The following is a 23,694-nucleotide window of genomic DNA, read 5'->3' as shown; positions in this document are numbered from 1 at the left end:
AGTGCAGTGACACCCGCCCACTCCTCGAAACCCTGCCCTAAATACCCCAAATCCTCGTCATCTCAGCCCAAATGAGTCACCCGCCCCCGCCCCCACCTCCTCCCCCCGCAGGGACAATCCCGGGGAGTTGGGGGGGTCCCCGCACCCCAAAAAACCCAGGGCAACTTCCCTGCCATGGGGGGCTCCAGGCAGCCCCTCTCCCCATAAAGCATCTCAGTCCTGGGGTGGGGTCCCCCCCAACTCCCAGGGTCTCCCCAGGGACCCCCCTTGCCCCATAAATGGGGGGAAAGGGCAGTGGCGGGGGGGGGACGGGACCCCCACCCCACCCCAAAAATGGGTGGAAAAGGGCAGCGACCCCCACCCCAAAAGGGAAATCTCTGCCCCCCAACATCCCGGAGCCCCCCGGGGGAAAAGCCCACACCTGAGGGCGGCTCCTGCAGCGTGAAGCCCCAGAAATGAGCACAAATTTGGGTAATTTGGGGGATTTTGTGCATTTGCATGAACCCCCTGCTCCTGAGCTTTCGAGCCCCAGCTGCTGCAGGAGCCGCTTCCCCAAAATTCCCCCACCCCAAAACCCAGCGAGTGCCCCCGGGCAGCCGGGGCAGGTGTTGGGGTGTCGCGACCTGCAGCACCCCCCTTTTCCAGCAGCTGCTTTTCCATTTTTCATCTTTAATCGCCCCCTTTCCCCTCCCCCAGCTCTTATTTACAGCCCAGTTCGGGGAAGTCGCGGCAGCTTCTGCGAAAAGCCCCGGTGGGGACGGAAACGGAAACCTCGGGGTTATCGTCATGGCCAGGCGGCTTCCAGGAAAGAGCCCCGAAACTGCGGCAGGAACCTGCACCCCAAACTGCGGCAGGCACCCCAAACTGCTGCTGAAACCCCAAACTGCTGCTGAAACCCCAAACTGCGGCAGGCACCCCAAACTGCTGCAGGCACCCCAAACTGCTGCTGAAACCCCGATCTGCTGCAGGAACCCCAAAACTGCTGCAGGCACCCCAAACTGCTGCTGAAACCCCGATCTGCTGCAGGAACCCCAAAACTGCGGCAGGCACCCCAAACTGCTGCAGGCACCCACTCCCCCTGGGAGTCCCCCCCACCCTGAGCTCCACCTGCACCCCAAACTCTCTGAGCCACCAGCACCCCAACTTGCCCTACCCCATCCCCTGGGAGCCACCTACAACCCCCCAGCACCTCCCAACCACCCACACCCAAATTTCGGGGCCACCAACACCCCAAACCCCTGGGAGCTGCCAACACCCCAACTTTCACCTGCACCCCAACCCCTCCCAGGCACCCACACCCAAATTTAGTAGCCACCAACACCCTGAACCCTGGGAGCCACCAGCACCCCAATTTTCACCTGCACCCCAACTTCTCCCGGCCACCAACACCCCAACCCCTCCCAGGCACCCCACACCCAAATTTAGGAGCCACCAAGGCCCCAAAACCCTGCGAGGCACCAACACCCTGAGCTCCACCTGCACCCCAACTTTCACCCACACCCCGACCCCGTGGGAGTCCCCCCCACCCTGAGCTCCTCCTGCACCCCAATCCTGACCCCCCTCACCGCTCCCTTTGCATATTTCCGTGGCAAAGGCCCAGTTTTGCATTGAGGCCCCACTGCACCCCGGGGAGCCAAACAGGCCCAAAATAGTCCCCACAGACACAGCATTAAAAAAACAAAACAAAAACACAAAAACACACCAAAAAAACCCCAAAAAACCGGAAAAACAAAGCAAAACAAAAACCACCCCCCCAAAAAGAGCAGAAAACCCACACCCAGCAGCATTTTGCAGTCTGGGTACAGCAGGGCTGAGTCACTCCGGGGCGTTTGTGGGACCAGGCCTGGCCAGCACCATGGGCTTGGTGGCCCAAGGACAGGAGCCCTGGTGTGCATTTTGGGGCAGGATTTTGCCTCTCCAGAGGATTTTGGGGCAGGATTTTGCCTTTCCAGAGGGGATTTTCCAGCTGAAGGGAGCTGAGAGAGGGACACATCCACCCCAAACCTGCAGGGATGGGAATGTGGGGGTGCAGAGACCCCCTAAAGAGGGAAGAAAAAAAGAGATCTAAAAAGGGGGGAAACTGCAGCACCATGCAGGAGGCCCCCAGCAGTGCTGGGTGAGGCCCTGGCACAGATTTTCCAGAGAACTCCTGAATTCCCCATCCCCGGAAGCGTTTCCAGCCAGGCTGGACGAGGTTTGGAGGAACCTGGAAGGTGTCCATGGTCGGGAGGTGGAACAAAATGAGCTTGAAGGTCCCTCCCAAGCCAGTTCAGTCTGGGATTCTGTGATCAAAGCCCCACAGGGATGGGAATGAGGATGGGAATGTTCCAATGTCCCTGTCCCCAAGGCTGCAGGTCCCCTCGGGGGATGACACAGCCCAAATTGTGCAGGAGGCACCTCAGGGGCTTTCCCCACCCACACCCATGGCCAGGGGAGTCCAGAGGTGACACCAGAGGTGACACCAGAGGTGACACCAGACACCCCCAGCCCTTTTCCACAGCTCACAGAGGCTTTCCCAACATTGCTGGGGCAGCACGAGAGCCCCTGGCTGGGGGAAACGAGTTTGGTAGCAGAGGAAGGAGAACAAAAGACATTTATTGACCAAACTACAGCTTGTTTTGCACACAAGCAGGGCCTGGCTGTAGCACCACGGCTGAGCTGGGCCTGGCTCAGGCTCCAGGTGACATCCTGGGGACAAGGATGTCCCACCAGCGCAGCCCCCCCAGAGCCAGGGGTGGGCAAGGAGCCCCTTGGGCATCAAAGGCATCCTGAGGGACCTGCAGGAGCTGCAGGTGTGAGCCACAAGCAGCCCCAGAAGGTTTTACATTCAACCATCAGCTCTGTCCAGCTCACGGCTTGGAGGAGCAGGAGGAAGGGAAGAGAAGGAAGTGGCCAGAATGGACTTCCACAGCTCCCCCACCCCCTCCAAGAGCCACCAAAAAAAGATTAAAAACAAACAGAAACATCAGCTGTTGCCAGCCAGCCGTGGTCACAGCCAGGCCACTGCTGCTTGTCACACTCCCTGGCTGGGCTGCTCAAGTACTTGAGGGAAAGGCTGGAGTGGAGTCCAGGCTTTGCCACAAAAATGCTGCTTCCCATGAGGAATGAAGCACAGGGCACCCACGCTGAGAATGAATTCCTCCTTTTTGTATCGTCAGCTCTGTAAAAATGCACATATTCTACAGATTTATAGACATTTACAGGTTCTCTACATCCTCCCCAGCCCACTGGGGGGTTTTTTACATAATTACAAATGCGCTCGCTATTTCTGAGCTGTCTCTGTGCAGCCAGGAGAGGCTGTTTGGGGCCAGGACACAGCTGGGGGAAAGACCCCCAGCCCCTCCAAGCCCCTGCCCCACAGGGAGGGAAGGGGCTGGGCAGGGCTCCAGCTCCATGGCAGAGGGTCTGGCACAGCTCTGCCACTCCCTGGCAGCACCTGGCTGCAGGTGCAGGCTGGCACATTTCCAGCACAACAGAGCTGCAAGTTTAGGCAGAGCAGCAGCAGCAGAAGGTGCTATTTCCAGAAAAAAAAAAATTAAAAAAAAACCACAACCACAACCCTCAAACATCTGCTCCAGGTTCAGCTGCCTCGCCCAGCCCAGGAGGCCTCAGTCCAGGCAGGAGCTGCTGCAGCTCCCAGATGGTTCCCTCTGGGATCAAAGTGAAGAAAGTCCACTTGAGCTCCCCAGCACCAGCCTGGTGAGGGAAGCAGAGGAAAAACTCTTCCAAAGCCATAAATCCTCCATCAGCAGCCACAACCTGGGATCACACCTTCCTCTTCCTCAGGAACAAGCTGCTCCAGGGATGGCTCCAGATCCTCCTCGGGTCACTCAAGTCCAGCTTCAGAGGGAGCAGGCAGCTCTGCAGCCCCGGGGAGCCAGTCCTCCCAAAGTCCTGGTCCTGGGCAGCTCCAGCCTCACCGGATCATGTAGGCCAAGCTGGCCCCAAGGCCAGCCACTCCTGCAAACGCCATCAGAACGTTCCGGATGCTGCTCTCCAGGTCCTCCACTCGGAAGAAGTCCACAAAGCCCTCCTGGGAGAGAGGAGGGATGGTCAGTGCCCTGCCAGGCAGCTCTCGTGGAGAGGAGGGCAGGGGATGGCGGGGAGCAGCCTGCCTGGCACAGCCCCCAGCCCCAGTTCATCCTGAACATCCCCTGTGCTCCCCCAGCCCCATTTCATCCTGAACATCCCCTGTGCTCCCCCAGCCCCATTTCATCCTGAACATCCCCTGTGCTCCCCCAGCCCCATTTCATCCTGAACATCCCCTGTGCTCCCCCAGCCCCATTTCATCCTGAACATCCCCTGTGCTCCCCCAGCCCCATTTCAGCCACCCCAGCAGCCAAGGGCCAGCTCAGTCCTCCAAGGCTTGCCCTGCCTTTGGGAATGCTGCCCCCAGGCTGGGCAGGAACACGTTTTTAGCTCAAACCACTTCAGGCAGCTCATGGTGAGCGGATCCTGAAACCCCACAACCCGCCTGGCAGCAGTGAGTCAGCACTGACACACCACGGAAACAGGAAAAGGCTGGAATGTTGGGAAAAGCTCAGGAATTCAGGGCAGTGACTCACCCAGCCCCCCTGGCTCTCCAGCCACTCCCTCTTGGACGAGACCAGGGCGTCTGTGATGATCCCAGCCAGGGAGCTGATGCTCTGCTCCTGCTGGATGCTCTTCAGATGCTTGGCCACGAAGGCTCCGAAGGCGATGAGCGTCACCACTCGGCCCCAGTTGGTCACCCCGTCGCTGAACACGTGGGCAGCCACCTCCACCACCGACTGCAGGTCTTCTTCCTGCTGGATTTCCAGCTTCCGCAGCATTCCTGCAAGATTCTGGTTCAGGGGCAGGCACCGAAGTCCCCCAGGAGGGGCAGGGAGAGGGTGGGACCCACCCAGTGGGGTCTGCAGGAGCCAAGTGTCAGGGATGGAAAGCGAGTTCTGCTTCCTCACAGGGCTCTGCTGCCCTCCCTCACCTGGGCCAGACAAGAGCCAGCCCCTGCCACACTTTTAGTTCCTTCCTCCCTGTCTGGGGGACAGCTGTGGTGTCTGAGCATGTCACACTCCCCTGTCTCAAGGTCCCCAGGCCCCACCACATCAGAACCACAGCCTGGGGAGGGCAGAGACCAAGGGCAGCGCCCCAAACCAGGTAGATGTATCCCCAGCTCATTAAGAGGGGATTATTAATGAATTTGAACTCTGCCTGGCACAGCAGAATTCCCCAGCTCGACCTGCAGTGCCCTGCCGTGGAGAAGCAAACAAGCCAAGGCTTTTACGAAAGCGAAAGGCGTTGCTGCTTGTTGTTGCTCAAACTTGCAGGAAGCCTCCCCGAGGCAGTTCCTCCTGAGCACTCAGGAAATCACCGGCCCTACAGAAGGCTCACGTCAGCCTGGACATTCCTCGCCGAGAATAATTCAACAAGCACGTCCGGGAATTGGGGCAGAGGAACTGATCCCACTGCCTTTCCCAGCAGCACAGCTAAGGATGAAACCGAAGCTCTTTGTGTTCAACAAACAAAAAAGAAAGCAGCCAAAAAAAGCAACGAGCTGAGAAACGGGCACATCCGCCTGTGAGGAGGAAGGTGTTTCACCACACAGCACCCTAACACCCACCAGGAACCCCAAAACTGCTGCAGGAACCCCAAAACTGCTGCAGGAACCTGCACCCTGATACCCCAAAACTGCAACTGGAACCTGCACCCTGACACCCCCCAGGAACCCCCAAACTGCTCCAGGAACCTGCATCCCAACACCCCCCCAGGCATCTGCACCCTAACACCTCCCAGGCACCCCAAAACTGCTGCAGGAAATGCAGACACTGTCCTGCGCCGCTGGGCTCCATCCTGGCCTGGCAGCAGCAGCCCCAAGGCTGGGAGCTCAGCCCCACAGCAGCAGAGTTACACAAAACCAGGTCAAACCAGTCACTTCTCACTTCCAGTTCATCCCCAGGCCAGGCACTGGGGGTCAACTTCCTACAGCTGCTTTCACCCCCTGCAGAAGGGGTGAAATACACAAAAACTGATTTCCCAGAGCAGCTGTGGATCCAGCAGGATCCCTGCAGGTGCCCAGGGCCAGGCTGGACAGGGCTTGGAGCAGCCTGGCATGGTGGAAGGTGTCCCTACCATGGGACTGGATGAGTTTTCAAGTCTATTTTTCAACCCAAACCATTCCATGGTTCTATGGGAACATTGCTCAAGAGAATTCCCCCCACCAAAAATCCCCTTGCACCTAAACTGGGGAGGGGGGTGAGGATCTGAAACTCCTGAGCTCACTAATTTTTGGATTAAATACATTGGGATTAAATACATTAAACCAGCCTGGGATTGTGGAAAATGTCCCTGCCCATGGGATTGGATGAGTTTTAAATTCTATTTCAACCCAAACCATTCTATGGTTCGACGAGCACATTGCCCCCACCAAAAATCCCCTTGCACCTAAACTGGGAGGGGACGAGGAGCTGAAACTCCTGAGCTCACGAATCTGTGGGCGCTTGGGATTAAATACATTAAACCAGATTTCCCAGGGAAGCTGTGGCTGCCCCTGGATCCCTGGCAGTGCCCAAGGCCAGGCTGGACAAGGTTTGGAGCAGCCTGGGATGATGGAAGGTGTCCCTGCCATGGGACTGGAGGAGTTTTTAAGGTCTATTTCAACCGAAACCATTCTATGGCTCTGTGAGCATATTACCCAGAAGAATTCTCCCCGCCAAAAATCCCCTTGCACCTAAACCGGGGGGGTGAGGATCTGAAACTCCTGAGCTCACGGATCGTCGGACGCTCGGGATTATTTGCAGTCACCCCGAGCCAAGGGGGGCACGAGGAGGAACCAGGGCTAATCTGTAACTTGGTTATCTCCTCCGCACACACCAACAGCGGCTTTTCCTCGTCCCCACGGAACAAAGTTCAGTTTCGTTTTTGAGCACTTCCCAACGGCTTTTATTTAACCCCTTCCGAGCCAAAGGCACATCCCATGAATGAGCCGGCCGAGAGCCCAGCCACGAGGGCATCACCCCCGGCCCCAAAGCCCCTCCGGCCACGGGGACAGGCCCAAAGGACAGCACGGGGGGTCTCGGCCTCCTCCCGGAGCGTCCGACCGACACACACACACACCTTGAAAGGCGAGCTCGTGTTTCCTCATGACGCCGTCCCCGACCCTCCGCAGCGTCTCCAGCGCCTTCTCCATCACCGCATCCCCCGCCGCGCCGGGCCGGCCGGGACCACCCAGGAGCCCCGGAAAAAGCTTCTTCGCGCTGGGCTGCGCCTCTCCCGCCACCTCCCGCAGGTAGCGGCTGATGAGCTCCAGCGACTCCTGGCGGAGCCCGTCCGGAGGCCCCGGGGGGGTCCCGGGCAGCGAGTCCGCGGCGGGGCCGCGCTCGGGCTCGGGCTCGCAGCCGTCCAGCTCCTCCTCGGGGCGCCAGAGAGTCGCGCCGCAGCCAATCAGCGCGCGGGGCGCCGCGCCTCGGCCAATCAGCGCGCGGGGGGGGTCGGCGCGGCCGGCGGCGGCCCCGGAGCGCTCCCGGGGCGGCTCCGCGGCGGCCGCGGGCTCCGGGCGCTGCCCCGGCCCGGCGGGGCCCAGCGCCGGGGAGCCGCCGCAGTAGAGGTTGAAGCCGATGACGGCTTTCGGCTTCACGGCGAACATGGCGCCCGGTGCGAGCGGCCGGCGGGGTGCGGGCGGGACCGGCGCGGCCGGGTTATATAACCGGCGGCGGTGACGCCGTAGGGGCGGGGCGAGGGCGGGACAGCGACCGGCTCTTTTTCCACCTCCGCTTCCGTTCTTTCGGCTGAAAAAAGAGCGAAAAGAGGGACCACCCACTCCGTCCCCTGACTCCAGTACCCCGCTCCCGGTGTCCCCGGCTGTTCCCGGTAGCGAGCAGCAGCTCCCGGTAGTGCCGTGCTGGTGCTCCCCTCCCGCACCCCTCCGAGCACAGCGGGGGCTGGAATCCCCCGGGGCAAAGCCCCCAGAGCAGCGAGGAGCATCCTCGTGGCACCGGCCACGTGTGTCCCCTGCCCTGCCGGAGCCGCCCGGTTCATTCCCGGTTCCGCAGCACCGAGCATCCCCCGGGCGCGGGGCTGGAGCCAGCACGGGCCAAGATGGGGTTTGACAGAAGGGAGGGAGTGTGACCCAGCCTCGTGAGCTCGCACCAGGATGGGGGGTGGTGGTTTTAAACTAAAAGGAGGTGGATTTAGACTATAAAAGTGGGTAGATACAGAGAAGAAATTTTTTATTTTGTGCGTGATAAGGCACTGGAAGAGGTCGCCCGGAGAGGTGGTAGATGCCCCAGCCTTGAAACATTCCAAGTGAGGAAGGACAGAGCTCTTGAGCAGCCGGGTCTGGTGAAGATGTCCCTGCTCACTGCAGGAGGTTGGAGTTGATGGCCTTTAAAAGAAACTTCCAAATGATTCCCTGATTCCAAGGAGTCCCACCTGGATCCGTCTGCTTCAAGCCCATTCTGACCTTGGCTGGCTCATCTGGACCTTGGTGGGGATCTGCCCCATTCCTCCCAGCCCTTGGTGGGCTGTCCCACATCTCCCCAGGACTGAAACCCCCTGAGAGGTCCCAGGGCAGGGCAGACCCCAAGAGCCAGGGACTGGTGTGATGCCTCCAAGACACTGGAAATTGGGGTTGGAGCCCCTGAAACCACAGTTACCCCCCAAAAGAGTTTCCCAGGGTGTGCTGAGGCCTCTCTGTGCCACCAAAGGTCACCAAAGTGGAGCTGTGGCCCTCACCTGGGAAGTGCCACCAGCCCCCATGACCTGGTGGCATCACCAAAGAGGGATGTGACGAGAGTGAGACACTGGCACAGGGGTCTGGTTCCCCCTCCCAGCACAGGCAGGGTGGGCTCTGGGTGAACCCCCAGCACCAAAAGGGACCCAGGGAAGTCCTGCCCTTCCCAGCAGTGGGGTTTTGGGTGCCTCAGGGTTGAAAATCCAGATGTTGGGAGAGCACAGCTCCTCCTGCTCCAGGGAGGCACTGAGAGCTGCCACCTCCCTGGCCAGCATTTTTGGGGACAAACTGGGACAAATCCAAGCCCACTGAGCTCACTGTGCTGTGTTTGGAGCAAGCTGTGGTGAGCACAGCCCCATCCCCATGCCTGGAGATATCCCAGATCCAGCAAAACCAGGGATGTGCATCCCCCTGGGGGTCCCCAGCTCCTGTCCCCCTGCCACCCCCCAAACCAGGGCTGGCTGGGGGGTCCAGCAGGATGAAATTCGTCCCTCTAAAAATCCTTCCCATGGCCCCAAGGAATGTGTCCTTGTCGGGAAGAGAATTCTTGGCAGCAGGAGCAGGACACAGGGAGCTCTGGCAGCACCCAGCACATTTTTGGGAGGTGGTGCCAAGCTTTAGCACAAACACGAGCTGGAACAACGCGTCCCTGCCTGTCCCCTGCTTGTCCCTGGGGACCTGGGTGAGCTCCAGGGCTTGGGAATCCCCAGTTCTGGGGAATCCAAAGAGTCCTGGGAACAAGGCCCAGCCCAGGGACACACCCGGCTGGGCTGGAGAGCTCCAGGGGAAAGGTGGGGCTGGGGAAAGGCCAAGGCTGAAAAGCCAGAGGTGAAGCCTCCAGTGGGGAGAGAAGGGGGCTGGACATGGCCAGGAGAAAGGCAGGAGGGGCTGTGCTCCTGCACCCCAAAATTAACCTGGAGAGACCTTGAGGGGTGACAGTGGGGACAAAGGTGGCCACAGTGGGACAGTGTGGAAGGATGTCCCTGTGGGGGAGGGCAGCTGGAGCACAGATTTGTGTTGATAAAATCCCTCCCCAGTGCCCCCCAACCCACCCAGCACTGTGAGAGGTGGGCAGGGCTGCCAGCATCACCCCCTGCCCCCTTCACTGCCCACCCAGCTCTGGGGTGGGATGGGAAGAAGCCCCTGCCACGGCCCCAAACCCTGGTCAGAACTGCTCCTGCTGGGTCTCATCCGGGGCTGTCCAATCCCTTCTCCCTCCTGCACAAGCACACCTGGAAAAGCAGGGAGAGACACGGTTGGGGGCTGTCCCCAGACATTTGGGGGGCTGTCCCCACATGGTTGGGGGGCTGTCCCCTCCCTCTGCACCCCCAGCACAGGGACAGCCCCAGAGCGGCAATGCCCCTTTGCATCCTTCCCTTTATTTCCTCTTTTGGGTTTTATTTCCCCTTCTGGGGTTTAATAAAAAAGCAAGCACAGCAGTCCAGAAGAGGTGAACATGTAAAAAAATTATATATAACTTTTATATATTTGTATCTATTTACAACACGGCTGGGACAGACAGCAGGACATCCAAGGAGGGTGTGCAGCCACTGCCCCAACCAGGTCACACAGGGGCTGGAAAAGTGCTGGAGGCCAGAGCAGGACCCTGTGGGGACAAGGAGCAGGTGCCAATCCCACCACACTCCTTGTCCCTTCCCCAGAGAGTGGCCAGGAGCAGCCCCAGGGCTGCTTCTCACAGCAGGATCCAGGAACCACCTGAAGGCAGACACACATTCCAGCACACCCTGGGTAAACACTCCTGGGAAGCAACACCTTGCTCCAAGCAGCACCAGGGAAGTGACACAGGTGACACACACAGGTTCCCAGGGAACACCCAGGTGAGCAGGAACACACAGAAGGAAAGCCCTGCCCGGGCATCCTTCACTCCTGAATCCCTTCCTTTGACCCCTGTGCCTCCAGTACGGGGCTGAAACTGGGGCAGGTTTTGGGATGCCCTGGCACAGCTGTGCCCACACTTCCCACTGCATGGAAAAGTGGCACCCAGGGCACAAGGAGGGGGCATGTGTGGCTCTGCAGGGCTGCAGCAAAAAGCTGTTAGATTTGGGGCTTTTTGTTGAGATGTTGGTGTTAATTTGGGTTTGGTTTGTTTTTGGGTTTTTTTTTTTTCTTTTTTCCTCAGGCTTGAGACAAAGAAAACACAAGAAGGGGAAAAATGGGATAAAAAAGAAATCCAAGCTTGGGATGCCCAACACTTTCAAAGCACAGGTTTGCCTCAACACCCTTTAAATCCCACCCTGTCTCTGGTGCTTTTTATCCCTTTCTGGGTGGTTCCTGCCACTCCTGCCTCTCTCCAAATTCAGTCAAGCCCCTCGGGGCAGCTGTGGTGGGGCTCTACCCCCAGATCACCACAGGGATGTTTCAGACACGGCCCAACCTCTCTCCCAAACCCTCTGGACGTGCTGTGCCCTGTGAGCTGAGCCAGGGACGGATCCCAGGCAGCTCAGCTCAACAACACCCCCTGCAATTTTTTTCATCTCAGCCAATTTCATCACTTTGAAGCTCTAAAGCACACACCTGACTGTGCCTTCAGACCTGGAATCACAGCTGGCAGATTTGGGATCACACTTTCCAAATCTGGGGTCCTAATTTCCAGGTCTGGGATCACACTTTCCAAATCTGGGATCACACCTGCCAGATCAGGGATCACTCTTTCCAGATTTGGGATCACTCTTTCCAGATCAGGGATCACTCTTTCCAGATCTGGGATCACTCTTTCCAGATCTGGGATCACACCTGTGAGATGTGGGATCACTCCTCCTGCCCAGCTGGCTCAGTCTCTGTGACCCCAACCCCTGGAATCCCTTCCCACACCTCAGCCCTGCCCTCTCCCCTCCTCCAGGTGCCTCCCCTGAGCCCTCTCTGCCCCAGCCAGGAGGCAGAGCTCCAGTGGCTCTGGGAGCCAGGATGGATCCAAACAGCAGCAAAATTAAGGCAAAGCCTCTCTTGAGAGGAAGGGCCAACCCAACCCTGCCCCCACTCAGCTTTGGGGTGTGTTTGCTGGAAAGACTCAAACAACTACGTGGATTCTGGTGCTCCCATCCCTATGGTACAGTGAAGTTCAATCCATTTAGCCAAAAAAAAGAGACAAAAAGAGGGCAGCCCCCAGCTGAGAGTGAAGCTACCCCGCCAGCTTGCTGGTGACCAGTGAGGACTTCCTCTGGGGCAGGTCCTGGGGCGTGGGGATGTGGTCTCCTGTCACCAGGTTCTTGTCAGGCCCTGCACTTGGCAGCTGCTTGTTCTTCATCTTGGCCTTGGCCATGTTGTAGTCGCCAGAATCAAAGTATTTTTGCTGGAAGAGGGAGAAATGTTTGGGTTATTGGGTGTGCAGGAGCAGGAGAACAGCAGAGGCACGAGGATCCTTTAGGGAGAGCTAAATTGGGATTGGGAGTGCAGGAACATAGGAACAGCAGAGTCATGGGGATCCCTTAGAGAGTATTGGGATTGCTCTAAACCAGGCCATGAGAACATGACACAAGGGGCAAACCCAAGCAGGGAGTTAGGCCAGGTTTAAAAGGCCTTTGGCCAGGAGCCAGTGACTCAGCCCAGCCCTGGGTGGCAGCTCCTGGCCTGACTCAAGGCACCCTCTGACACACTGAGCTGCCTCTGGATGGGACCTTTGGCTGGCGGGGACCAGCCTTGACCTACTCAGCCCTTGCACAACAGGGACTGAGTGCCAGGGAGTCAGAAACCTCTGGAATGCTGGGATGACACTGCAGAGCTGGGATGACACTGCAGAGCTGGGATCACAGCTGTGAGATCTGGGATTACACCTGTGAGATCTGGGATCACAGCTGTGAGATCTGGGATCACACTGCAGAGCTGGGATCACAGCTGTGAGAGCTGGGATCACAGCTGTGAGATCTGGGATCACACTGCAGAGCTGGGATCACACTGCAGAGCTGGGATCACACCTGTGAGATCTGGGATCACACTGCAGAGCTGGGATCACACCTGTGAGATCTGGGATCACACTGCAGAGCTGGGATGACACTGCAGAGCTGGGATCACACTGCAGAGCTGGGATCACACTGCAGAGCTGGGATCACACCTGTGAGATCTGGGATCACACTGCAGAGCTGGGATCACAGCTGTGAGATCTGGGATCACACTGCAGAGCTGGGATCACACCTGTGAGATCTGGGATCACAGCTGTGAGATCTGGGATCACACTGCCAGAGCTGGGATCACACCTGTGAGATCTGGGATCACACTGCAGAGCTGGGATCACACCTGTGAGATCTGGGATCACACTGCAGAGCTGGGATCACACCTGTGAGATCTGGGATCACACCTGTGAGATCTGGGATCACACCTGCTGACCCTGCCAGCAGAGGCTCAGCTGCAGGGGCAGAGCCTGACAGGATCCTCTGCACTGGGATGATAAGCCAAGCCTAGAGACAGGACTTTTGGGATGATGAGCCAGGCCTAGAGCCAGGACTTTTGGGATGAGCCAGGCCTACAGAAACAGGACTTTTGGGATGATGAGCCAGGCCTACAGACAGGACTTTTGGGATGGTGAACCAGGACTTTTGGGATGATGAGCCAGGCCTACAGAGCCAGGACTTTTGGGATGATAAGCCAGGCCTACAGAACCAGCACTTTTGGGATGATAAGCCAGACCTACAGAGCCAGGACTTTTGGGATGAGCCAGGCCTACAGAACCAGCACTTTTGGGATGATAAGCCAGGCCTAGAGCCAGGACTTCTGCCCCAGAGAACGAACCCCGGTGCTGCCAAGGCCTTGCTGGCCCTGCCCAGCTGCCAGGCCAGAGGGGCAGCTGGGGACACTCACCCCCTTGTGCAGCCTCCTCATGAGGAACTGGGCCCCCCCCGGCCGCAGCCCCAGCCCGGGGTATTTGCCCTCGAGCTCGGCCGGCCCGGCCCTCGCGGGGGAGACGGCCCCGAGCTCCGCAGCGGCCTGGGGAGAAACACAAACGGATTTATTCACTGACTGACCTGGCTGCTACACCAGGAATCCAACTAGCACTTGTGTATGGGAAAAAAAGGGTTTATGAGGAAAATTTACATGATTTGTTACACTAATTCCATTAAAATCTGTGTATTGAATAAAGTTTACATTTTTTGTTATGTGATTAATTCAATTGAAATTTCTTTATTAAATAAAAATGTGCTTATTGAACAAAATTTACATTATTTGTTACATTATTAATTCAATTAAAATTTATTTATTGAATAAAATTTACATTATTTATTACCTGATTAATTTACTTTTATTAATTAAACTAAAATGTATTGAATAAAATTTACATTACTTTTTTACTTATTATTATTAAATAATAATTTACACTTATTAATTAAACTGTATTTATTAAATAAAATTTACATTATTTATTACATGGATAATATATATTTATTGATTACATTAAAATTTATTTTTAAAATAAAATTTACATTATTACATTCTTAATTTACATTTATTAATTAAATTAAAATGTATTTATGAAATAAAATTTACATTATTTAGTATGCAATTCATTTACATTTTAATTAAATAAAAATTCATTGATTAAATAAAATTGACATTATTGCTGACATGATGCCTGGGCTGGATTTCAGACAGGAATTCCCAGATTTCAGGAAGGAATTCCAGGATTTTTGGAAGGAATTCTGGGATTTCAGGCAGGAATTCCGGGATTTCAGGCCCAAACCTGTCCAGGATTCCCAAATTTCCCTTCCCACATCGCCCTGAAGGAGAATTTTGGGGCTCCTGGGGAGGATTTTGTGGGATCCCAGGTAGGATTTGGGGCTCCCAGGTAGAATTTGGGGCTCCCGGGGAGGATTTGGGGATCCTGGGGAGGATTTTGGGGATCCCAGATAGGATTTGGGGATCCTGGAAAGCTCTGAGGGTTCCTGAACAGGATTTTAGGGTCAGGGCAGTCTGACAGCAGCACCCAGAGCTTTGTCCCCTGAAGCCACTGCAGGATCTCTGAGTGCTCCCCTCAGCCCCCAGCCCCCTCCATCCCAAGCCCATCACCCCAGGCCAGGTTAATCCCAGCCCAATTCCCCCCATCCCGGGCCCATCCCGGGCCCATCCCGGGCCCTCATCCCACCCCACCCGCCCACCCCTAACCCTGTAGCCAATCAGAGCCCGGTATTCGCCAGACGGACAACAGAAACAACCAATCGCCGCTTAGGACTGGAAAGAGGGACGTGCAGCCCAGCCAGTGGGAGCCCGCCCGACACCCCCTTCCTCCCCCGGGGGTTCACACACCTGTTTCTCCCGCCCGGTCTCCTCCGTGAAGGCGCCGGTACCGAGCGGGGCTGCCATGGCGGCGAGGGGGGCTCCGCGCTCCCTCCGCTGCGTCCGGCCCCGCGCCCTGCTCCAAAATGGCCGCCAACGCCTCCACTGCCTCAGCTGTATGACGGACAGCAGCTCTACCCAATGAACGCAGAGAAGCGGCCGCAGTGACATCACACCTGACCAATCAGTGCGTGCGGAAGGCGGGGTACTTAGAGGAGGCGGTGCAAACAAAAGGCGGGGCAGCAATGACTGGCACGAACAGCGGCCAATAGAAAGCGAGAACCATCGGGTAGGCGGGAAAAGAGGCGGGGCTTCCCCCGCCCCGCAGGGCCGCGGGTTCGAGACCGGGGCTGGGAGGATGCGGGGACACCGCGCGGGACCGGGGCTGCGGGGACACCGGAACGCCCCGAAAGCGCCCCCGGGAAGGGAAAGGGGCCTGGGGGAGGAGGGAGCTCACCCCCACCCATCCCTTGGGACCACCCGCAGCTCACGTCACCGGTGTCACCAACACCCTCCCGAGCACGGCCAGTGCCCCTTGAAATGCCAAGGCCGGCAGCTGCCCCCACTGAAACACGGACAGAGCCCTGGGCTGCAGAGAAACACTTAAGTTTTAAGTGAACTACAGGAGAATAAAGTGGGGGAGGGAGGGAGGAAGGAAGGGGGTTGTGAACAAAAATAATCACAGCTTCACTTGGTTTCTTACTAGAAAGAGCAGCTGAGCCATGGGGGCACAGCCCGGGGGGCTCTGCAGAGCTGCTCCTGCATGGAGACACGCGGGGGAGCTTTGGGTGCCAGGGATGGGGGTGCTCCCGGCTGCCCAACACCCCCAAACCCACCCCAGGAGGGTGTGAGCTCCTCAGGGGCACCCCCAGAGCTCCCAGGCAGGCCCTGACTGTGGGAGAGGCACCCAGGAGCTGTCCCAGCCCCTCTGTGCCAGGGTTTGGCCTCTTGGAGCAGCTCCTGGGCCACCCCCGGCTGTGCCACCCCCGGCTCTGCACTGGCCTCAGAAGGAAATGCCCAAGGGCAAGGAGTGAAGAGCTGCGGCCACCTCTCCCCAGAGGCACCAGGGGCTGTGGTGGTGGTGGGGGGTTCTCACCTCCCAGCCCTACCTGGGGAGGGGAAAAGCAAAATCCCCTGGTCCCTCCCCAGGCTGAGCCCGCCCAGTGCCCCAGGAGCTCCAGGTCCCCGTGGGGAGACCCTGGGGTGGGAGCCATCAAGGATCACCCCCACCCCACGTGAGGAGGAGTTCAGGACTTACTGAAGGCCACCAGCACGGCCCAGATCATCTCCGTGGCCCTGCCTTTGGCAGCTCCCACCTCAGGGTCCCTCTGGGGAGAGGGGTGCCCTTGATGAGACTCCAGGTGGGGTGTGGGGTCCCCCTGATGGGACCCATCAAGGATCAGCCCCACGCCGTGTGAGGAGCGTTTAGGACTTATTGAAGGCCGCCAGCACGGCCCAGATCATCTCCGTGCCCTTGCCTTTGGCAGCTTCCACCTCAGGGTCCATATCCAGCAGGTCCTTGGTCCTGTTCATGGCCACGTCGTACTTGTCGTCGGCCAGGCTGGCGAAAACGTTCTCCAGCACGTCCGAGGCGTGGGCCAGCACCAGCAGGGCCAGAGTCCTGCGCTCCATGCGCTGGGGCTCGTTGACCCAACGCTCCAGGACGCTCTCCTGGAGCTTCTTCAGCAGGCGCTGCTTCTCGGAGGCGTTGCTGACGGGGTGGGTGGTCATGTCGAAGAGGAGGAAGTTCTGCTTCTCCGTGGTCAGGATGCCCTTCTCCACCAGAGCCTTGGCCAGGCGCTCGCGCACGTTGCGCAGCTGGTACTGCAGCTTGAAGGGGTTCCAGGTCTCTCCTGAGGGGTGGGAGGCTCTGGTCAAGGTTTGCTTCCCAATCCCAGTGTTCTTCCACCCTTCCATGATGTCCTGCACGGACACCGGGCTCTGCCACGGGAGCTCTGAGGTCCAAGATTTCCACCGAGCCCCCAGCGAAAGAACACCCAGCAAATCCTCCTCTGCCCCCACATTCAGCCTTCCCCTGCTCTCCCCATCTCCAGGGATCTTCAGGGATCCTGGAGATTCCACCCTTCTATGATGCCCTGCATGGACACCGGGCTCTGATCCCTTGGTCTGACTCAGATCCTCCTGGCAAAGCTCCCAGTGGAGTTTTGAGGAGAGATCCCAGAGCAAATCCCATCCCTTTCCAAAGCCTCTTCCACCTGTGGGTCACCCCAGCCTTGCTGAGGCCTCAGCATTTGGATCCTCCAGAATGCTTCCCAGGAGCTCAAAATCCTGTTGAGGATCTGGAAATCCTCCCCTGGATCCACAAATCCTACCTGAGATCCTCCAAATTCTTTCCCAGGAGCACCAAATCCTACCTGGGACCCCCAAAATCCTCCAGTAGAACCTTCAAATTCTACCTGGACACCTAAATACCCTCCAGGGTGGTGTGGGAAGGGAAATCAGGGAATCATGGACAGGCCTGGAGAGGGGTTTTGGAGGGATTTGAGGGGTCCAGGGCAGTTTTGGGGGTCTCCCCTCTTTTTGGGGTTCCCTCACCACCAGACCCCGGAGCTCTGGACACAGAGGGTGATGCTGGACCTGGGATCTTCAGTGGATTTTGGTGGGTTTGGCTGGGTCTGAGGGATGTTTGGACAGGCCTGGAGAGGGGTTCTGGAGGGATTTGAGGGTCCAGGCTGGTTCTGGGGCTCCCTCACCACCAGATCCTGGAGCTCTGGACGCACAGGGTGATGCTGGATGGATTTTGGTGGGTCTGAGGGATGTTTGGACAGGCCTGGAGCGAGCTGGGGTGGTGGAATTTCCAGCTGGCCCTACCAGTGAGCAGCTCTATCCAGGTCTGAACCGTCTCTGCTGACTCCGTGGCCTTGATGTGCCTGAGGGTCTCATCCAGCAGCACATCCCCAGTGGGAGCATCCGACTTCAGCAGCACCTGGCAGGGGAAACGTTATAGAATATTCAAATATTGTAATTTTGCACCGTTATTATATAATAATATAACATTACAATTCTATAATAATATAACATTACAATTATATAATAACATAACATTACAATTCTATAATAATATAACATTACAGTTATATAATAACATAACATAACAAAATATAATATAGCGTAATATAACGTAACACAATATATTGCATTTATATCTTATATTAATATAACATTATAATATTATATTACATTATATTATTGGCTATATAATATTATGTACTAATGCTAATAAAGTATATAATGTATTATATATAATATATTATAGATTATATTAATATAACATAATATATAATAATATATTCTAATGATATTATAATATTGGCTTTTGGTGAATATTAAAACGATTTTATATGTGTAATGTTAAAGTAACTTTGTTATAAACTTTGTAAATTTTCTAGTATAAACTTTGTAATTATTTGTTATAAACTTTGTAAACTTTATGAAGTTTGTAAAGTTTACTTTGTAAAGTAACTTTGTTTTATTTCTGTTGTTAATTTAGCTTAGTAAGATAGATAACATATGTTACAGATACATATTATAATATGGCTTTTTGCAAATATTAACTGGATTTTATATGTGTGGTGTTAAAGTAACTTTGATACAGAGATGCAGTTTGTATTTCTGCTTCATGGCCTGTATCTCCTATTATCCTTGATCAAAAATGTGACATTTTCCCAGCAGACAGAGCATGTTTTTCAGGGGGGAACACGGGGTGGGGCAGGAGGCAGAGCTGTGCCGCCCCCGGGCAGGACGGGCCGGGCAGAGCCCCAGCCCTGCCGGCTCCCTGCAGCAGCCTCACCTTCCTCTCCAGCAGCCTCTTCTTCCTCAGGGACAGCGGCTCCAGGCGGATGCGGCCGCGCAGAGCCAGCTCGATGAGGATCCCGCCCCGCAGCCCCGAGGAGATGCAGTCGTTCCAGAAGGACGTGTAGCCCTGGGGAAGGAAATGGGAAGGAATTTTTCCGCTCTTCTGCTTCTCGTCCCTCCTGGCTTGCTTGGATCCTGCCCAGGAGTCTCTCCAAAGCTTCCCAGATTTTCATATTTCCCTACTCCTTTCTCTCCAAACCCTCCCAGATTTCCCTGCTCCCATCTCTCCACAGCCTTCTAGATTTCCCTGCTCCTTTCTCTCCAAACCTTCCCAAATTTCCCTGTTCCTGTTTCTCCAAACCCTCCCAGATTTCCCTGTTCCTGTTTCTCTAAACCTTCCCAAATTTCCAGATTTCCCTGCTCCTTTCTCTTCAAACCATCCCAGATTTCCCTGTTCCTGTCTTTCTAAACCTTCCCAGATTTCCAGATTTTCCTGCTCCTATCTCTCCAAAGCGTCCCAGATTTCTCTGCTCCTCACTACAAACCTTCCTAGATTCTCCTGCTCCTGTCTCTCCAAAGCCTCCCAGATTTCCAAAGGGAGGTGGAAATCTTTTCCCCACCAGGTGAGAAGCTCCAATTTTCCCCCTTCCTGCCCAAAAGCTCCTCCAAACACTGAGCAGGATGTGCCCTCCTGGCTGCATGCTGGATTATGCCTTTTTCTGACCCACAGATGAGATAACTGAGAGGTGTTTTAAAAACTTCCATTCTGTTTTCAGTCTCATGTGAAGGGTGAGACAATACAGGTGTTATAATTTACACCATCACAATCAGAAGCTAATGATTTCTTTATGGGCTCCTGGTGGGAATTTCCACCTTTCTGCTGCTCTATCCTCTTTTTTTTTCCCTCTTTCTGCTGCTCTATCTTCTCTTTTTTTTTCCTCCCTTTCTGCTCTTTTTCCCCCTCCATTTCTGCTGCTCTTTCTCTGGATGGAAAACAGGGAGGGAGGGACCTCAAAGCTACCAGGAGACTGGAGAAAAAGCGAGCCCCTTCCCAAGGAAAACAGGCTGGGAACCCCCAGCCCTCCCCCAGGGAAGGTTTTCCCTCCCCAGGAGTGAATTCCCATTCCCTGTGGGTGTGTTTGAGCAGGGCACGGAGGACCATAAAAGAAATGGAAACTTTTATTTGCTTTCCCCATTTCCTCGTGCAGGAAGACAAAGCAGCCTTTCATCCCTGCCCTCCTGCTTTCCGTTCCTGGGTTTTGCTCACGGCTTTTACAAACAAGTTCTCCAGGAAAGGGCGTGAAGATGAGCAAAGGTTTCAATTTCCTGGCCTCAAGGGCAAGTTACTCCTAGGAAATTTTAAAATTCCAAAGCTCCTGGGTTATTTCCAGCTTCTGGAATCAGACTGGTTACAAAAGCCAGGCTGGTTTGCAGCCAGGTCCTCCTACATGGACAGACTGGTACTTTAAATAATGAAATTACACTGTGAGCTCATTGAATTTGGCAAAAATGGTCTTGTTTTTCCCCAGTCATCAAAGCATGAGTGAACACCCAAGCTGTGAAAACAGAGCCCAGCTCAGGGCCGGGCTGCTGCTGCCTCTGGTTGTGAGCTACAGGAATGTGGAAGGACAGGATGGAGAAAAAAAAATAAATAAAAGTGTGACAAGGTTTTTTCCTGTATTTGTTGTGCTCTGCCAGGTTCCTGGTGGCTGAAGGGCTGTTCCCAGGATACATTAACCAAGAACACCAAACACAGCCCAGGAAAAAAAGCAGCCCAAGGCACCCCACTCCCAGGCTGCTCTCAAATATTTGCTCCAGGATTATTTGCATTGTGTTCCTTTTACAGCCCCGAGCTGCTGCCACTTCCTAGTTGGCTCCTAGATCTTATCTGGGGCTCTCAAACAGGACAGCCCCAGCCCTTGTCACCGTCACAGCCTGGGCTGGATCCCTCTGACAGCTCAGCACCAGCTGGGACCAACCCAGAACTGCAGAGCCCTGCTGAAAAGAAGGTTCTGGCACCTCACAAAGGTTTCATTCCAGCCCTGAGGAATGAAGAGGAGGAGGACATCCACCTCAGCACCTCAGGTGGGAGCCAGGCTCACACAGGAATCATGGAATAATTACAGCTGGAAAAGATCTCCAGGTCACTGAGTCCAGTCTTGAGCAAAGTGGGTTCCTGGAGCTGGAAAGCCTCTGTAGGAGCTTCTGCTCTGCCACTGTCACCCCAAGAAGCACTTTGGGCACTTGGTTGGCTTCCCCTGGTCTGTAATTCCTCATCCACTCATCCGATTTTAGAATTGTGGAATGGTTTGGGTTGGAAGGGACCTTAAAGGTCAACCAATCCCATTCCCTGTCATGGCAGGGACAGGTTCCACCACACCAGGCTGCTCCAAGCCCCGTCCAGCCTGGCCTGGGACACTCCCAGGGATGGGGCAGCCATGGAATAACCTGTGCCAGGGCCTCACCACCCTCCCAGCCAAAGATTTCCCCAAGCTGATGCAGAAGATGGATGCAGGGGTGAAGTCAAGGCACAGGGACAGCACAGACAGCTCAGAGAACTCCACACCATGCACCTTCTCCTTCCAGGCAGAGCTGATAAACGAGTTCCTAGCAGCTGATAAGCACAAAGCAATTCTGTTTGACCAGGATTCCCTTCCTGCAGGGTGACAGGCACACAGGAGGAGCTCCCAGCACTGACACTCCCACCCAGCCCCATCCCAGGAAGCCAGCAGAGATGCAGCTCCTGCTCCCTCTCCATTGTGGGTGCAGACTCAGGCCGTGCCTGCTCCCAGCTCCCAGCCCAGCTGACTCTGCTGCCCTCTGCCTCCTCCCTCTGCTCTTTCCCACATGAATTTTTAAAGAGCAGAGCAGTGCTCACGGTGTCCCTGTGTGCCAGCTGGTGCTTTGGGGCTGCAGAGGAGGATGTTCACCCTTTGATAAACCAGCTGAGGCTCCTTCTACCCATGGCTTCGGCCCTGGAAAGAACAACCCCCCCTCTGCTCTGCACCTCCAGCTCTGTCCCCAAGGCAGAGCTGGTGGCACAGCGCTTATCAGCCACGCTCACAGCTCAGGTTGCCATCTCCTGGCACAGGGAGCCCAGAGCAGCTGGCCCATCCCTGCAAGTGTCCGAGGCCAGGCTGGACAGGGCTTGGAGCAGCCTGGGATGGGAGAAGGTGTCCCTGCCCATGGTGAGGGTTTGGAACTGGGTGAGCTTTACAGTCCCTTGCAACACTCAGTGAGGTTTAGTTGAGGTGTTGGGGTTGGACTCGATGATCTTTAAGGTCTCTTCCAATCCAGTCATTCTGCGACTTCTGTGACCCCAACCCATTGCATGATTCTGTGATTCTAAGCACGTTCTAGGGGAGAGCACTGAGAAGAACCCATCCAATCCCTTCTGCTGCTCCCTGAGAGCCTCGAGTCCAGCTTGAGCACAGCACTGCCCATGTGCCAGCAGACACCTGCCTCACCTCCTTGTCCTTCAGCCCCAGGAGCAGCACCTCCTCCATGAGCGTGAGGCGGATGTCTTTGGAGTCATCGGGATCGTCCTCGTTCAGCTCCCTGTCCGCAGCCACCTCCTCCTCGCCGTCCGCCTTCTTCTCCGCGCTCCTGCCCTCCGCCCGCCGGCCCCGGTGCGTGAGCGTCGTCATCTCCCACTGCAGCTGGGCACGGCGGGGCACAGCCGTGCTCAGCACCCGGGACGGGGACGGGGCTGAGCCCCCAGACCCAGACCCGAGCCCCCAGGCCCAGACACCCACCCCAGACCCAGACCCAAGCCCCCAGGCCCAGACACCCACCCCAGACCCAGACCCAAACCCGAGCCCCCAGGCCCAGACACCCACCCCAGACCCGAGCCCCCAGACCCAGACACCCACCCAGACCCAGACCCGAGCCCCCAGTCCCAAACCCTCACCCCAGACCCAGACCCAAACCCTCACCCCAGTCCCAAACCCTCGCCCCCAGACCCAGGGGCGCTCGTCCCGTCTAGCCCAGGATTTCCAGCTCCCCCTCCCCACGGCGGTGTCGGGGGCCGCCGTCCCCACTCGCCGCGCCGGGACGGTCGCAGTCCCGGGTTCTGGAGGGAGCCCCGAGGCGCGGAAGAGCCCCCGAGCCCCTGAGGCCGCACGGGCGGTCCCGCTCCCCCGGCAGCGTCCCGGGACGGCCCCATCGCACCGATCGCACCGCCCGCGACCCCCGCTCTGTCCCACCCGCCTCCCAACCCCGGCCCTGCTCTGCCCCACCCCCCCCGGCCCGCTCCGTCTCGCCCCGCCGGACCAGCCCCGCTCCATCCCGCCCGCCGCCGCAGCGCCCCGCGGGTGAAGATTCGCCCCCTCCCCACGAGGGTTGGGGGCTGCCAAGGCCCCCCGCCCGCCGCCCGGCCTCACCGCGGCCCGGCGGGTCCGCCCGCCCCGCTCCGCTCCGCGGCCGCGGGCAGGAAAAGCCTCCGCGGGGCCGCCGCCGCTTCCTGGGCTCCGCTGGTCCCGCCCACGCCGCGGCTCCGACCAATGGGAGCCCGCGTGAGTCGGAGCAGCCAATGAGTGCGGCCAGGCTGGGTCGAGGGGCGGGACTTCCTCCTGTCAGTCAGGGCGTTGCCCCGCCCCCGCCCGCGTGTCCTCTCCCACTCCCGTTCCCGTCCCGTTCCCGTCCCGTGTCCATCCCCGCTCCACTCCCGTGTCCATCCCCGCTCCACTCCCGTTCCCGTCCCGTTCCTGTCCCGTGTCCATCCCCGCTCCACTCCCGTCCCGTCCCGTGTCCATTCCCGCTCCACTCCCGTTCCCGTCCCGTTCCTGTCCCGTGTCCATCCCTGCTCCACTCCCGTTCCTGTCCCGTTCCTGTCCCGTGTCCATCCCCGCTCCACTCCCGTCCCGTGTCCCATTCCTTGTCCAAGCCCG

At 56.9% G+C, this 23,694-nt stretch overlaps 3 protein-coding genes across 5 annotated transcripts; all 3 read right to left on the bottom strand.

Moving 5' to 3' along the window:
* Positions 1–2,575: 2,575 nt before the first annotated feature.
* On the bottom strand, positions 2,576–7,636 carry MCL1 (MCL1 apoptosis regulator, BCL2 family member). Its single transcript, XM_053966713.1, has 3 exons — positions 7,093–7,636; positions 4,566–4,813; positions 2,576–4,033 (listed from the first exon to the last, which is right to left on the bottom strand). Exons 1-3 carry the CDS (start codon positions 7,619–7,621, stop codon positions 3,917–3,919), a joined length of 894 nt encoding a protein of 297 aa, XP_053822688.1. The 5' UTR covers positions 7,622–7,636; the 3' UTR covers positions 2,576–3,916.
* A 2,522-nt stretch (positions 7,637–10,158) lies between these two features.
* LOC128801071 (alpha-endosulfine-like) lies at positions 10,159–16,203 on the bottom strand. Of its 2 annotated transcripts, XM_053966712.1 has the most exons (3): positions 14,960–15,486; positions 13,520–13,645; positions 10,159–12,017 (listed from the first exon to the last, which is right to left on the bottom strand). In XM_053966712.1, exons 1-3 carry the CDS (start codon positions 15,158–15,160, stop codon positions 11,847–11,849), a joined length of 498 nt encoding a protein of 165 aa, XP_053822687.1. In that variant the 5' UTR covers positions 15,161–15,486; the 3' UTR covers positions 10,159–11,846. The 2 variants fall into 2 exon arrangements, 1 of the variants encoding a protein (XP_053822687.1); XR_008435131.1 differs by lacking the exon at positions 10,159–12,017 and having other exon boundaries at positions 13,558–13,645; positions 14,960–16,203.
* Positions 15,580–23,406, bottom strand: GOLPH3L (golgi phosphoprotein 3 like). Of its 2 annotated transcripts, none has more exons than XM_053966714.1 (5): positions 23,188–23,406; positions 22,273–22,464; positions 18,801–18,932; positions 17,822–17,936; positions 15,580–16,842 (listed from the first exon to the last, which is right to left on the bottom strand). In XM_053966714.1, exons 2-5 carry the CDS (start codon positions 22,450–22,452, stop codon positions 16,415–16,417), a joined length of 855 nt encoding a protein of 284 aa, XP_053822689.1. In that variant the 5' UTR covers positions 22,453–22,464; positions 23,188–23,406; the 3' UTR covers positions 15,580–16,414. The 2 variants fall into 2 exon arrangements, with proteins under 2 accessions (XP_053822689.1, XP_053822690.1); XM_053966715.1 differs by having other exon boundaries at positions 22,273–22,458.
* Between the last annotated feature and the right edge of the window lie 288 nt (positions 23,407–23,694).

The sequence above is a fragment of the Vidua chalybeata genome, chromosome 29 (genome assembly GCF_026979565.1).
Source record: "Vidua chalybeata isolate OUT-0048 chromosome 29, bVidCha1 merged haplotype, whole genome shotgun sequence".
NCBI lineage: Eukaryota > Metazoa > Chordata > Aves > Passeriformes > Viduidae > Vidua > Vidua chalybeata.
The sequence above is the reverse complement of the archived record's forward strand: the minus strand, read 5'-3'. Positions and strand labels throughout refer to the sequence as shown.